At 63.0% G+C, this 15640-nt stretch overlaps 1 protein-coding gene across 1 annotated transcript in view; it reads left to right on the forward strand.

The window, feature by feature from the left end:
* The first annotated feature begins 3068 nt into the window (after positions 1-3068).
* The window catches only part of LOC123358668 (rho guanine nucleotide exchange factor 19-like), a 29319-nt gene continuing 16747 nt past the window's right edge, over positions 3069-15640 (forward strand). Inside the window, exons 1-5 of the mRNA XM_045000974.1 lie at positions 3069-3693; positions 8161-8553; positions 9196-9292; positions 10561-10637; positions 11129-11370. Coding sequence (XP_044856909.1) covers positions 3069-3693; positions 8161-8553; positions 9196-9292; positions 10561-10637; positions 11129-11370 — 1434 coding nt within the window. The remainder of the gene's footprint in view (positions 3694-8160; positions 8554-9195; positions 9293-10560; positions 10638-11128; positions 11371-15640) is intronic.

Below are 15640 nucleotides of genomic sequence, written 5' to 3' on the forward strand. Positions count from 1 at the left end.
TGAGCCAGGGCGCGGCTGGAATCTGGCCCTGGGCCTGCCCAGGACCTGCTGGGTTCCCTTGGGCAAGTCACCTCCCCTCTCCAGGCCTCAGTTTCCCTGGCCCCGGTTGTCCAGTTAGAATTGTACAGCGCTTGCCACAATGGGGGCCTGGTCTCAGCTGGGGGCTCCAGGTTCTACTGTCATGCAAAGAAGAAATCCCGGCATCTTGCCCTCTGAAAGGCCCAACGCCAGGGGGACCTGCCCCATTGACCACAGCGAACTCAGACACTGGTCCCTTGAAAAAAGGGATCTGGTCTTAACCCGCCCAGGGGCCATTCCCTGCAGAGTATGGGGGGTAGCTCAGTGGTTTGAGCATTGGCCTGCTAAACCCAGGGTTGTGAGTTCAGTCCTTGAGGGGGCCATTTAGGGAACTGGGGCAAAAAACTTGAGCCGGGGGTTGGACGAGATGATCTCCTGAGGTGCCTTCCAACCCTGGTATTCTAGGGCGGCTCTGCCCCTGAGCTCGTTACCAAGAGAGGCAGATGCCAGGCACATCCTGTAGGATCCTTCATCAGGATCTTGCAAGGCTCCCAGGCCAGCGGCGAGGTTGAGAACCCAGAGCTGGGAGCCCCGTTTGCTGCCATTGGCTCTAACCCGACTCTGTGGCCCCCTGTGCCAGCAGGAAGGGTGGGCCTGGCAGGCCTGGAAGGGGGTGGATGTTTCCTTGGGCTCCTGTTCCTCCAGGCTTTGTGGTGGGCTGGCACCACCATGGAGGGAAGCTCCAGCTCTTAATGACAGGTGCCCCCCCGGGTTGGCTGGCTGGGATTGGCAGCACCCATGGACCTGACCTCCCCCCCCCGGAGGCCCTCAGCAAAGCCCCGAGGCGCTGGCTCCGGCAGGAGTGGGAGGGCACCTGGGGACAGCTCTGGACGCCTGCCCTGTTCCTTCCCCCCGGGGACAGTGGAGATCGAAGGGCGGTGAAGGGAGCGCCCAGCTGCTATGGCTGGCGGGGGCCGGGGCCCATCCCGGGGCGCTGGGTGGATTAAAGCGAGCCCGGGAATTGCACTGGGCAGCGCCTGGCGCCCTGTACCCGCAGGGGGTGCCTCACGGCCCTCCGGGCTCTGGTACATTCTGACCGGCTGCCCCCCCCTCGCAGAACAGCCCGGCTCAGCCCGTGTAGCGACGGCGAGGCCGTGTCCCTAGCCAGCGCGCTGAGGGAGGGGATTGGAGGGTGGCCACCCGCCGGGCTGTGAGCTGGGACAGCCGGGCCCTGCAGGAGACTCCTGCCTCCTGCGCCTCAGGCGCACACGGGAGAGCGGGTTACACTGGCCCTTGGCCACCTGGGCACCTAGAAGCCGCTGGGGCTCCTTACAGACCCCTTAGACTGCAACCCCCCTTGGCAAAGGGTGAGTGCCCTCCCCCCATCCCCACCAGTTCCTCCGGGCGCTCCCTGCTACCCACCAGCACCTCGTCCATCTCCTCTGGGGTAGGGTCAGCCAACTCCTCCCCTCCCCTGCTCCTGGCATGGCCAAGCGACGGGACAGCAGGGCGGGCCCGATGGAGGAGCAACCAGGGCTGCTGGCACTGCCACCCCTGCAGCTTCATGAGCCCGAGGGGACCCTGCGAACACGGGGGAGACCTTGGTCCGATGCTGCCCTGTGGGCCTGGCCTGGCAGGGAAGGTCCCGTGTGGGCAGCCCTGCCACAGAGCGCTGCACCCCAGCATGTCAAGGGAAGGTCGGGTCATTAGCCCCATTTTATGGATGGGAGAAACTGAGGCCCAGAGAAGGGAGGTGGCTGGTTCAGGAAGCGAATCCAGCTCCTCCGTTCCTGAGCCCCACCCGCAGCTGTGTCCTGCCCTGGGACTATGATCACAGCTGGGGAACGCCACTGGCTTCCATGGAGCTACAGTGAATGACACCTAGTGGGATCTGGCCCATTGGCTTCAATGGTGGTAGGCTGAGTTACACCAGCTGAGGATCTGGCCTTCTCCTACAGCCCCTCTTAGGGAGCAGATCACGGGGAGACACGTCCATGTTCCCTGAGCTCGGCCCCCTGAGCCAGCTGATCCGCTGACCCCCCCCCAGCGGGCGAGCCCCAAACCCAAACCAACTGCAGGAGTTTGTGACTTGGGAGCCCCCCCGGGGGCCAGCGATGGCTTAGAGCTGGCAGGGAGCGGGAGGCTCCGAGGTTCCTGGTGGGCAGGGGAGGAGTTTGGCAGAGGAGAGCCGGGCAGCTGCAAATGCTGGCAGGAGGTTTTGTTCCACAGCTGTTCGCCTTTTGGCAGGGCTGAGAGCCCCGGTCTGCCGGGCAGGGCTCTGTCTGGGCGGCAGCGAGGGTGTGACAGCGGGGGGTGTCTCTGTACCGACTGCAGCCCATGCCCCTGGGTCCCCTGTTCTGGGCCCAGGCTCTCCCAGGAGTCGTCACCGTGATGGGGAACAGGTGCTGGCGGAGCACGAACACGCCAGCCCCAGCCTCTCCCAGCAGGAGGCGCTGTGGGAAATGGGGCAGGAGCACTGGCCGTGCCGGCATTCCCAGCTCCTCCAGCCCCAGCCTCTCCCAGCAGGAGGCGCTGCAGGGAATGAGGCAAGAGCAGCAGGTCTCATGGGGGACCCGAGTGTCCTGCTCGAGCCACACGGCCGAGGAGGGTCTCGAACCCAAGTCTGCTGCCTTGCAGGGCTGCCGGGCACATGCTGATGCGCGCAGCGGCCAGGCCGCGTCTTGGGAGCAGACAGGGAGTGGGGAGGAAGGTGACATCTGGAGACGGGTTCTGAGATCCACTTGCAGAACGGGCAGACGGGTGCCCTGTTCCCCTTCCCCTCGGGCTGGCCAGGCCCAGGCCAGCTGGGAGAACTGGGCGATTTAATGGTTGCTGCAGACGCTACCCTCTAATGGGGGTGGGAGACTGATCCCATTCGGAGACCCCCCCCCACTGACCCCGTTAGCTCCCCACTCGCTCCCAGCCAGATCTTGGGGGGCATTTCTGGCCCTGGCGTCTCCTCAGAGGGGGCTCTGGCCCGTGGCCTGCCCGTGCCTGATGCGGTCCCGTTGTTTCTCCCCTCCAGGTCTAGGGCCGGCCGGCCCTCGGTGATGGAATACCGCCCCCGGCCGGACTTCCAGCCCCACCTGGCGTCGCTGCCGTACCGAGCGGGGAGCCAGCGGATGGGGATCCTCACCGTGGGCGGGCCCCAGGCCCTGGGGGACAGGCCTTGCCGAGCGAGGCACCATGTGGCCGTCTGCAAGCAGGAGAGTTTGTCCTTCGTGGAGCTCCCCAACCTCCAGCCTCCTAGTCAGGGGGACTTTAGTCTCGTCCCGTGCTCCTCGGAGGGCTGGGGGCTCCTCAGCTCCCCCAGCAGCCCCACAGACGGGTGGGGAAGCCTGCAGCTGAGCCCCGAAGGCTGGCCCCCCTGCCATCACAGCTACCCAGACTTCCGCCCCAGGCTGGGCTGGATCCCGGACTCCGGGGTCCCCTTGGGAGGCGATGCTGCGAGCGGTAGCTCCGGGACTCACCCAGGGGCGGCAGGGATCGCTGCCCCCCAGGGACGGCAGGGGGCGGGGAAGGCGGACAGCTGGCCTCACGGCACCACCTTCGAGCCACGCTCGCTCCACAGCGACTCTTCTCTCCACGACGTCGTCAGCGGGCCCATGAGCCCCCCGCGGCTGCCCGAGTCCCAGGGGCGAGGATCCCACGGGGTGGAGAAGGAGAAGCTGGCCTGTGAGTATTGCGTGCCGGGAAGAGGCTGGTCTCATGGGGGAGGCTGGACAGGAAGGGCAGGCAGAGGGGGGGTGGGAGCCCTGCCCACCCTGGATGCCCCTTCACGAGTCCCACGCAAGCTGGGGGTCTCCGAGAGGGGGCGTCTGGCAGGGCACGCTAGGGAGGAGGCACAGAGCTGCAGGCCAGAAGGGAACGTTTATGATCTTCCACTCTCCCCTCCGGCCAGGCTCCTCCAGCACAGGGGTGAGGCCTGTGGGGTTCGAAGGTCCCAGGTCCCCAGCTGCAGGTGGTCCCAGCTGCCCTGCCGTGGCGTAAGCGCCAACCTCCAGGCGGAGTCTTAGGGCAGAACTGGTTGTGAGTTCAATACGTTGATTTCACCAACCAAGGATCAAGAGCAAACCCCCGTCACCGCCCTAACCATGGAGTCCCAGCCAGTCCCCCTGGGCACCCTGATCTGTCTCGCCCCCCGGGTGAGCCTGCCTTTGTGATGGATGGATGGCCCCTTACACCAAGGATCACAGAATATTCCGATTACTTCCCGTCCCACAGCACCGGTCGCTTACCCCAGGTCAATAGCACGTTAGAGCCTACACCAAGGACAACGTTTGTAGCCAATCCTGTAATAAACAATCTGAAGGTTTATTCTAGAGGAGCAGTTTTCAACCTTTTCCCATCTGCGGAGCCCTAACGCGTCTCGAATGGCGGCACGGACCCCTTTGGGAATCGTAGACACGGTCTGTGGACCCCTTTGGGTCTGCGGCCCACAGGCTGAAGGGCAAAGACGCCCCTCAGGGCTAACCCAGGCGAAGCACTGGGGATCTTTTGCTTCTTGTCCTCCTTCCCCCCACGTCCAGGCAGCATAAAGACGCCGTTCCTTCCATTTAGGGCTTTTCATTCCCTTCCCCTCTTCTGCTCTGAGCTGCAAACTCAGCTAATGGGAGGAATTCACCCGCATGCCTCATCTTCACTGGGGAGAAAGGCTTTTGTCCTCTTTAATGTTCCAGGCTAGTCCGCCTGGCGCGATGGGCCTTCCTTGCTGGGCAGACAACCCCTGCCGTGGGGGCCCAGCATTTCACATGGCTAAGGCCTTGGCTAGACTTGCGAGTTACAGAGCAATAAAGCCTCCCAGAGCGCTGTACCTCACCCCCCGTCCACACTGGCCAGGCACGTACAGCGCTGTGTCTCCGCGGCTGCAGCGCTGCTGGTACTCCACCTCCCCGAGAGGAATAACAGCTGTTGCGTAGCGGCTGAGACGCTGCTGTCTAGTGTAAACGGGGAGTAATGTTACTACGCAGTGATTGACCTCCAGAAACTCCCCATAATCCGTTTAACTGGAGCGGCCTCTCTTGTTTTGTTGTGATCTCCGGAGGAGGAAGTGCCCTTTCAAAGCTCCGTTTCGGGGGCTGCTTATCAAAAAACCAAACACAGCTACTGCATGAGTGAGAGGCAGGCAGGGGGGCTCCGTTTGGAGTGCCGACAGCTAACGTTTGCTTGAAGAGAGGCGGCGCGGGGTGGCGGTGGTTGGGGTCCGTTTCGGCGAGCGGCTGCTTACCTGGTCTATGAGAAAAAAAGAAACAGCTGCTGTTTGCTTTCAGTGAGTGAGGGGGATGGCGGAGGGAGGAGGGTCTGAACTTACAAGGCAGGGAGCTGACACACTCTCAGCACCCCAAAAACCCACTCTCTCCCCCCATGCTCCCTGTCGCACTCCACCCCACCCCTCACTTGAAAAGCACGTTGAATGCTGGGATAGCTGCCCATAATGCACCGCTCCCAATGCCGCTGCAGATGCTGCAGACGTGGCCACGCCAGTGCGCTGGCAGCTGGTAGTGTGGCCAGGCTGCAGCGCGTTCCCTGCTGCGCGCTCCGAAGGCGGGTTTAACTCCCAGCGCTGTACAGCTGCAAGTGCAGCCGAGGCCTAAGTGTCTCTCTCCTCTCTGGCGATTGACACGGTCCCAGAGGCTCACAAGGCAAACGCTCAAACATTGCCCTCAATACGGGCTGCGGGCGTTACCCGTGGGACGAACGCCGGCGCCACGCACCAACAGGCCGTCAGCTCAGAACGCTAAGCACACTTGGAGAACTCCAGTGCCTGTTTCCACCATCCCAACGCCCAGCTGTGTAGTTATCCGTAGTCAGCGGGGGCAGGGGGAGTTTGGCATGAGCTGGCACCTGGTCTGCCAGCGTCACACCAGCGCTGGAATTTACCCCCCGCCAGAGCCTGGATTTGGGACCCCGCCAGGGATGCCAGTTTTGGTTGGACGTATTCCTGGAAGTTTCATTGCATGACGCAATCGGGAATTCCTGGGGACTCCAGGAGGCCCCTATGGGGCACGTCATGTCAGTGATGGCAGGTGCTGAGGGGGTTTCTGGGAGGCTCCTGTGCTGAACCAGTCTCCAAACCTTTGCGCTGAGCTTAGGGTGGCCCCCTGGCCCGTTTCCCGGGGTTATCCCTGGTTTGAGGTAGCTGCCCCGGTAAATCTGTCAGGGTGCCCAGTCCCCACGGCCGGGCCAGGCCAGTTTAACGGGCTCAGGATCATCCCAGATGCCCTGCTGTTCGGTTCCCCAGAAGTGGCAACCCCAGCTCCTGCGTTCCATGCCAGGAGAGAGCCGCAGCGTGGGCACGGCAACCCCCCGTCAGTAAACGACGGACCACAGAGCCCATCAGCCCAAGAGAGCAGCAAGTCACTGCACCGGATGCTGCAAAGCATTCTGGGATCGCATTGCTGCAAAACTAGCAGGCCCTGCCGTGCTCCCAAGGGGCCCCGGAGGTTTGCAGGGACCGGCCCTGTTCAGGGAGCTCAGGGAGCCGCAGTCCAAACACAGGAGGCACTAGGTCCTTCAGGGGGCCCGGCTCGCACAGCCCCTCGTCCTGGCCACACACGGCGCTCTGCAATAGCCCCCCATTGGATAGCGCCCTCTGGGATCATAGGAAAGCAGCCGATCCTGGAAAATGCTCTTTGGTTATTTACTGTGCAGCGTCGGCCCAGTGGTTTCAGGGCCCTCGCCTGGGAGCCGGTTAGCAGTGCCATTGACGATGCAGGAACCGGAATTGAATCCATCTCCCTGGTCCGGCACAGGGCTGCGCCGGGAGCAGACTCCAGTGCCCTCTCCCCAAGCTGAGCTGGCTCCTGCGCGTGTGACAGGAGCAGAGGGTGGCACACACCTCTCGGGAGGCAGCACCTGTGACAAACAGCTGGGCAGACGCCACTGTCTGCCATCTGCTCCCGCTGTCCAGAGGGAAGGAGGCTGCAGGTGAAATCCAGCTGGCTAAGTGCACATCACACACCCTGGTGCCCCGGGGGGGACACAATCCTGCCGTGCCAGGGCCGAGGCCCAGCTCCTCAAAGGGCTTGGGTGCCTAACTCCCATGGGCCCAGCTAATTCCATCTGGAAACACATCTGCAAATAGTACCGTGCAGACACGAGCCCAGAACTTTGTTTGCTGGTGCAACCGCACGTTGGCTGCTCAAGCTGCACCTAGAGGGAGCAGGGCCTGGCGGCTGGGAGTGAGGAGGCCCAGATTCTATTTCAGGATCAGCCATTGGCTTCCTCTGTGCCTCAGTTTCCCCCTCTGTAGAACAGGGAACATCTCATCTCACAATGGGGGCAGAGGGGGGTGCAGCTATGGGGCTTGATTTGCTGCGACCCCCTGGCCAGAAGCTGCTGTAAAGGTTGGGCGTTGTTGTGAAAACAGGTAGGGACGGGCAGAGACGGGCTCAGCATTCCGGGGTTCCGGGGGTGGAAGGTTATGCACATGCCTTGTGTGTGTCATGCAGGGCCGGCTCTAGACCCCAGCGGGGCAAGCACCCGCGTGGGGCGGCCCTTTCCCAGGGGGGCGGCAGGCTGGGCTGGCGGACCTGCCGCAGTCATGCCTGCGGGAGGTCCACCGGAGCCCCGGGACGACCGGACCTGCCGCAGGCATGACTGCGGAGGGGGCGCTCGTCCCGCGGCTCAGCTGGACCTCCCGCAGGCATGCTTGCGGCAGCTCCAGCGGAGCCGCCGGACCTGCGAACCGTCCGGAGGTCCAGCCGAGCCACGCGACCAGCGGACCCTCCGCAGTCATGCCCGCGGGAGGTCCGCTGCTCCCGCGGCTCCGGGGCACCTCCCAGGCATGACTGCTTGGGGTGGCCAAAAACGTAGAGCCGCCCCTGGTGTCATGTCCCCTTCTGGTGATTAATCCACAGAGAGGATAATAGCCTTCTGCTGCTGCTAGCGGGTGGAGCTCCTCCTTCAGCTCAAGTGGCAGAGGTCTGTGCTAGCACTCCTGGGCTTAAGCCCTACTGATGCCCCGTGTGGCGGTAGCACCGTGAGAGGGTGGCAGGCCCCGAGTTCCAGGGGATGGAGCAGCCCCATGAGCTGTCTCCCCCGGGCAGCTCCGCTCCGTTGGGCCCAAGCAGCCCTGCTCCCACATGCCCCACTTCCCTGCTACCTGGGGCCTAATCATCAATGGCTCCTCTCTCCTTCCAGGGAGGAAGATCAGGGTCTACTCCCCCGAGACCCTCAGCGACACGTCCCCCAGCCTGGATGGAGACGCCGTTTTCCCGGGGTCCCCAGTCCACGAGGACGGCAGGCGTGCGGGGGAGCTCACGCTGCGGGGGATGGAGCCGCTGGACCTGAGGCCGGCTCCTGAGGGGCCTCCGCACGCGGTGCCCGAGACACTGGACCTGGCGCTGCCCCCGTGCTCGGCTGGCCGGAGCGCCAAGGGCTCGGCAGAGCAGGAGAGGCGGCGCTTCTCGGCCTCGGAGCTCATGAACAAGCTGCAGCTGGCTCAGCGCAGGGCGACCTTCTCCCTCAAGCTGGGCAAGTCCCTCTCCGCCAGGAGCGCTTCCAAGGAGAAAGGGGCTTGGGCGAGCCAGGAAGGTACTGGGATTCTCACACTGGGCTTACTGGTCACACTGGTATGGTCGGCTTGGGGCCTTTCTTTCTTTCTTTCTTTCTTTCTTTCTTTCTTTCCGTTGACTCCAACGCCCTTTGCATCAGACGCTCTGTCCCGCCTTAGCGGCAGGTTAGCGGCTTTCACGCTATGGCGTACAGGCCTGTGGTCCTTGGTGCCCATCCTGGGGGACCTCCCTCCCGGTGGCGAGGTCTGGGAGTGGTGATGGTGGTCCACAAGGCCTCTCTCGTCGAGTGGTCCCCCCGATTGAAGACGGTGGAGAACCACGTTCCTGGGAGGAGATGCGGGCAGAAGGGGCATATCTGTAATGCCAGCTCCGTCCCCCCACCCATGTGCTTCCTCTCGGACTGGCAGGGAAAGCGTGAGAAGGGGGTGGAGTCGCCATGGCCGTGGCGAAGGGATGGGGTGGAATCCTGGACCGCTTTCCCTCTCTGCCCCCATCACCGCACAGGTGCATGATGGGATTCTCCCTCTTCCCCTGAGCTGTTAGGCCTGTTCGAGGCAGGGTAGCGATGGACCAGTGGAGGCAGAGCAGGCAGGGCGCCCTGACACAGACGCCAGCCCAGCTTCTCCCCGATCGGCTGTGAAGCTGCCGTCCATCCTTGCAGGTAAACCGAATGGAAGGGAGCAGAGCCGCAGGAGCACGGGCAGCGATGGCCTCCCGTCCCCAGAGTTGCCCAGCGAGCCAGGGAACATCTGGCCCAGGTAAGGCCAGCGGGGAGAGCCCACGACCCTAGGGGGGCGTTCCCAGCCCACCAGAAGGCCCAGGCGAGGGGCAGGCTGCAGGGATCTGGCCCGTCGAGAGAGGGGGGATGGAGGAAGGTGACGCCGAGTTCCTCGGAGCAGCTGGATGTCCCAGGCCATGGGCTGGCGGGGACTGGGCTGCAAACCCAGTTATCAGTGAGCGCTGTGAACCGGACCCCAGAAACCCAGCGCCGCCCAGAAACCCAGCATCCCGCTGGAGAAGGGGGTGAGCCCCGAGCCCGGCCACACAGTGTGGGGAGTGTGTTCCCCATTTCACCCACTGCAGCCCCCCCGGCACGTCTGAGCCAGGCTGGACGCCAAGGAGAGAGGCACACGAGAGGCGTTTCTCAGCCCCTCTGGTTTCTAATGGTCTTTTCTCTCTCCTGGTTATTTATTTTTGATTTTTAAAAGATCCTAAAATAACCAGTAAATGATCCGCTCAGTGTTCAGCAGGCGCTAACAGCTGGCCAGGCAGGCGGGCTCTGGCCATGCTGGGGTTTGGAACGGGGAGGGACACCCAGCCACACGGCCCCACCCTCCTCGCAACATGCTGATGGCCTTGCCAGGTGCATGTCACCCCCCGGGGCTGGCGCGAGGCCCGTGCCAGGCGCAGGCGATGGAGGAGCAGGGCCGTGCCCATGGGGCTGGGTGGGGCGGCAGGGCCGCCCAGAGGATTCCGGGGGCCCAGGGTCTTCGGCGGCGGGGGGCCCTTCCATTCCCCCCCCCCCGCCCCGGCCCCGGCGGGTCCCACTCCCCCGCCCGCCCCCTTACCCGAGCACCGTCTCCGGCGGGGCCTGAGCTTCGTCCCGCTCAGAGCCGCGTGGTGAGGGGGCGGGGCTGGGAGCTCCACGCCGAGCGGAGGCAGCTGTTCCACCCCCTCCCCACACCGCTCTGAGCGGGGCGGGGCTCAGGGGCTCGGCCGGAGGCTGAGGCTCCAGGAGAGGGTCGGAGGCGGGAGCCTCCGCTCTTCTCTTGGGGGCCCCTCCGGAGCCCGGGGCCTGGGGCAAATTGCCCCCTTTGCCCCCCCCTCTGGGCGGCCCTGTGGGGCAGTGAGTGTAGCGAGAGCCCCTGGTCCCGCTGTCACTCCTGATTGGCACGGGGATGAGTGAGCTCAGGATCAGGCCCCATGGCGTGACTCAGCCCCCAGGCCCTGATCCTCCACCCTATGAGTCAGTGTGGGGGGTGCAGACTCCAGCCCTCACCCCCCCCCCGTGTGTTCCCCTCTGTAGGAGCGAGGCGGAGCCGGGTGGGAGCCCGAGCGCTTTGGTCCAGCACGAACGGCGGCAGTCGAGGTTCCTCCTGAACTGTAAGCTCGCCCCTCCCGGGGGATTTCCCCTCCGCCTTTGGGAGCCCACGTCCCAGCTGGCGGGACAGCCGTGCCGAGCCCTTTAACGCCGGGGCAGGGATCACGTGCCCCCCCCCCAGCCAGCCCGTGCGCCCCTATCCCTGGGCGTCTGCTGCCTGGTCCGGAGCCAGCTGGCAGCACAGGGCACAGACGCCAGAGAGACGAGCCTGCCCGAAATGGGCACAGAGGGAAGGAGCTGCCGGCCTGTGCCCCTGGCCTGGCTACAGGGCAGAGGGCAAAGCTGGCACGGACCCTCCCCCCTGCTCTTATGGGCAGTCCCCTTCTCCCCACCCCGGCCCCAGCCACAGTGCCCCACCCCGGCTCTGCCCGCCTGGGGTTACGCTGGGCCCCACGAGGGTGCCCCCTTCGCCCCGGGGATGGCGTCTCGGTCCCTGCTGAAGGGCCCCCTCGGCCCAGTGCCTGGACGCTGACCCCTCCCCCGGCCCCCGTAGCCGTCCTGTACCAGGAATACAGCGACGCCGCCATCGCCCGGGAGATCCAGCGGCAGCAGCGGGAGGACGCCCTGGCGGAGGAGGAGGAGGCGCCGCCCACGACCAACCTGTCGCCCAGCAGCTCGTTCCGCTCGCAGCGCTCGTCCCGCGGCTCCACCTTCTCGCTGTGGCAGGAGATCCCGGACGTGCCGGGCAGCGGGCTGCTCGGCACCATCAGCCTCCAGGAGTGCAAGCTGCAGGAGGTGAGGGGCCTGGGCACCGGGACGCAAAGTCCTTCCCAGCGCCCGGTCAGCCCTCGCCCACACAGAGCCGGGCCTGGCATCAGCCCCATCCCGGGACCCCAGGGCTGGCAGGACCCTCCTGGGCCGGCGGGTTCCTGCCATTGGTGCCATTCTTCTTAGGCCCCCATTGGCCGTTAGCTTCAGTCGCACTTTCTCCTCCCTGCCCCCCCGCAATGCATTCACAGGGCCATCACCAGCACTGGGCTAGCGGGGGGCTGCGGGTCGGGACTGAGGGGCACCGGGAGCTGGGGGAGGGGGGACCCCAGGGCTGGGATATCAGGGGGCTGCGGGTCAGGGCTGAGGGGCACCGGTAGAGCTGGGGGAGGGGGGACCCCAGGGCTGGGATAGCGGGGGGCTGCGGGTCAGGGCTGAGGGGCACCGGGAGCTGGGGGAGGGGAGACCCCAGGGCTGGGATATCAGGGGGCTGCGGGTCGGGACTGAGGGGCACCGGGAGCTGGGGGAGGGGGGATCCCAGGGCTGGGATAGCAGGGGGCTGCGGGTTGGGGCTGAGGGGCACCGGCAGAGCTGGGGGAGGGGGTCCCCAGGGCAGCGGGTCAGGGCTGAGGGGCACCGGCAGAGCTGGGGGAGGGGGGAGCCCAGGGCTGGGATATCAGGGGGCTGCGGGTCAGGGCTGAGGGGCACCGGCAGAGCTGGGGGAGGGGGGACCCCAGGGCTGGGATAGCAGGGGGCTGTGGGTCAGGGCTGTGACGGTGCGGTTCTGGCAGGACCCAACTGAGAGTGCCAAATCAGGACCAATTGCTTAAACAGGGCAGTCACAGCCCTAGGCTGGGGTTTTTCCACCTCTAAGGCAAACCAAACCAGCCAGACAAAAAGGACTTTGGTCTCACCCCACTGGCTAACCACAAGTCTCACAAGCAATTTCCTTAGACACTCCAGTCTCCCAGTATCACCACCAGTGCACTCGTCCTGGGGATGAATGGTTATGAAAACCAACACCCCAATAAAAGGAAAAGGTTCTCTCGATCCCAAAGGACCAACCCCAGACTCAGGTCAATATACACATCAGATCTTACCCACAAGTCACGCTGTTGCCAATCCTTTAGAATCTAAAATCTAAAGGTTTATTTACAAAGGGAAAAAGGTAGAGATGAGAGGTAGAATTGGTTAAATGGAATCAATTACATACAGTAATGGCAAAGTTCTTAGTTCAGGCTTGCAGCAGTGCTGGAGTAAACTGCAGGTTCAAATTAAGTCTCTGGAACATCCCCCGCTGGGATGGGTCCTCAGTCCCTTGTGTAGAGCTTCAGTTTGTAGCAAAGTCCCTCCAGAGGTTAGAAGCAGGATTGAAGACAAGATGGAGATGATGCATCAGCCTTATATAGACTTTTCCAGGTGTAAGAATCCCTTTGTCCTCACGGTGGAAACTTACAGCAAAAAAAATGGAGTTTGCAGTCACATGGACAAGTTTCTGCATACTTTGCTGAGTCACAAGGCATGTCTGCCTTCTCTCCATGGGTCAATTGTGTAGCTGATGGCCCTTTAATGGGCCATCAAGCCAGCTAGGCAGGGCTAACATCAGCTTTGTCTGGGACACTTCCCAGAGGCAGAGCATAATACAAAATACAGACAGTATAGAGCCAATACTTATACTTAAACTACAAAATGATACACAGACATACAGACAGCATAATCATAACCAACAACCCAGAACCTGGTCTTAGACACCTTATATGACCCCCTTTACTTAGGATTTGGTGCCACCACAGGACCTTGGTTGCAACCCATGTTCTATATCAGGGGTCTCAAACTCAAATGACCCCGAGGGCCGCATGAGGACTAGTGCATTGGCCCGAGGGCCGCATCACTGACACGCCCCCTTGCTGCCCCTGGCCACACCCCCAATTCACCCCTTCCATGAGGCCCCGCCCCTGCCCTGTCTCTTCTCCACCTCCTCCCCTAAGCGTGCGGCTCCCCCCCCCCCCACAGCCCGGCCCGGCGGGCCCCGCTCCCCACCCCCACCCCCACGGCCCGGCGGGCCCCGCTCCCCACGGCCCGGGCCCGGCGGGTCCCGCTCCCCACCCCACTGCCCGGCCCGGGTCCGGCGGGTCCCGCTTCCCTCCCCCACCCCCCCGGCCCGGCGGGCCCCGCTCCCCACCCCCACGGCCTGGCCCGGCCGGCCGGGCCCACCCCCCCCCCGCCCGGGCCCGGGCGGGCCCGCCCCCCACCCCCCCGCCCGGCCCGGGCTCCCCACCCCCCCCCCCCCCACGGCCCGGGCCCGGCGGGTCCCGCTCCCCACCCCACGGCCCGGCCCGGGCCCGGCGGGCCCCGCTCCCCGCCCCCCCCCCCCGCCCCGGCGGGTCCCGCTCCCCACCCCCCGGCCCGGCCCGGGCCCGCCGGGTCCCGCTCCCCCCCCCCACGGCCCGGCCCGGCGGGCCCCGCTCCCCACGGCCCGGGCCCGGGCCCGACGGGTCCCGCTCCCCACCCCACCGCCCGGGCCCGGCCCCCGCGGGCCCCCCTCCCCACCCCACGGCCCGGGCCCGGTGGGTCCCGCTCCCCCCCCTCCTTACCCGAGCGCGTCTCCGTCCGAGCGCCTGAGCTTCGTCCCGCTCAGAGCCACGTGGTGAGGGGGCGGGGCTGGGAGCTCCACGCCGAGCGCAGTGCTCAGCCCAGAGCTCCCAGCCCCGCCCCCTCACCACGCGGCTCGGAGCGGGCGGGGCTCAGGCGCTCGGACGGAGCCTCGGCGCTCTATGCGCCGAGGCTCCAGGAGAGGGGCGGAGGCGGGAGCCTCCGCTTTTCTCTTGGGGGGCCCTGCGGAGCTCCCCTGGGGAGCTCCGCGGGCCGCAGGGAAGAGCTCCGCGGGCCGCATGTTTGAGACCCCTGTTCTATATAGTTCCCATTTATATCAATAACGTCACACCCCCAACGCAAAATTGATGCAGGAAGGGATGACAAAACATCGCTGACTGCATCCCAAGAGCCCCCTTTCCTTGGGTCTGTCTCACTACAGCTAGTGTTGGGCTAGAGGCCGTACCAGTGTATAACCGAAATGGTTTATCAAAGTCATGTTCAATAACATGAATGGATCTCTTTACAAACTTAAGGTATAACTTGGTTAGCTTTTGCAGCATGGTTCCTGTATGTTTCATGTGATCTTGCCAAGAGCTAAAGAAAACAGCTACTTTATCCATACCAGCTTTGGCCAATGTTTTGAACCCAATTAACATTAAACCAATGTAGATATTGATGTTGTTCATAGTACAGGAATCTTGGCATTTAGCCATGAAAGCAATATGGTAGTGTGCCTCAGTTTCCCCTTTCATACAGCACATCAGGTCTGGAATGTATTTTCCCCTGTGAAAAGTTCCCACACTGTTTACATGCATTAACTGTGAAACATCAGTATAGCAAGGCCCTTTAACATAAAGTGTGTTTTCATGTATTCCTTTCAACATGTTTAAGGGACTTTCCAAAAGATTAGGCACATTGTACATTGTTACAGTTCTTGGCAATAGCAACACATTAGTTACAAAATTTAGCATTAGCAATAACAACAAATTGATTGCAAGTGTCCATTTACAAACATGTTTGTCATGCCACACCCTTGGCTCAATACCATTGGAGTTTGGGCCTTTTAGGGTTAACCTGTGGCTTCCCCTTGCAAAATTCAGTTCTCTCTTTCCTTCTTGTCCTGCAGGATTAAACCCTGACTTCTCTTGCTTAACAGAATTCACTGGCTGATGGGGTGGGCCCTCTGTGCTAACAGCTATTAGCAATTCTTTCTTCTCCCTGCCAGCCAAGTAATTTGCATCAACACAGACACTAGCTTTTAACTCCTTAGCTGCTATGGATTTCAAGGCTGGACTTCGTCTTACAGAGACACCACACCAATTCAAAGAGTCTGAGGGTGAGAGCTGGCTTGCTCTCCCCTGCCTCCTCAAGCGTTCAGCCATAAAACTGTTCTGCTTTGAAACACCAGTAACTGAATCTGTCCTTGATCCTGAAGCACAGACTGCTCACTCCCAGAATCAGCCTGGAGACATTCCTGCCCCAACACCATTGTCTCCCCAACAAGCTGGCCACACACAGCCAGGTGGTTATAGGGCTGCTCAACTTCCTTAACAGCTTCTACTCCACCTGAGACCTTTTCAAAGCTGCCCACACTGGATCTCTCAAAAGGAAAGTCAGTGGATCCATTCACAACAGAAAATTTCTGGCTGTTAGGAACTGAAACTTTCTTGATTAAATCACTTTTACACCCTTCAGTTGCAGT

This window comes from Mauremys mutica, unplaced genomic scaffold, assembly GCF_020497125.1.
Source record: "Mauremys mutica isolate MM-2020 ecotype Southern unplaced genomic scaffold, ASM2049712v1 Super-Scaffold_100093, whole genome shotgun sequence".
Taxonomy (NCBI): Eukaryota; Metazoa; Chordata; order Testudines; family Geoemydidae; genus Mauremys; species Mauremys mutica.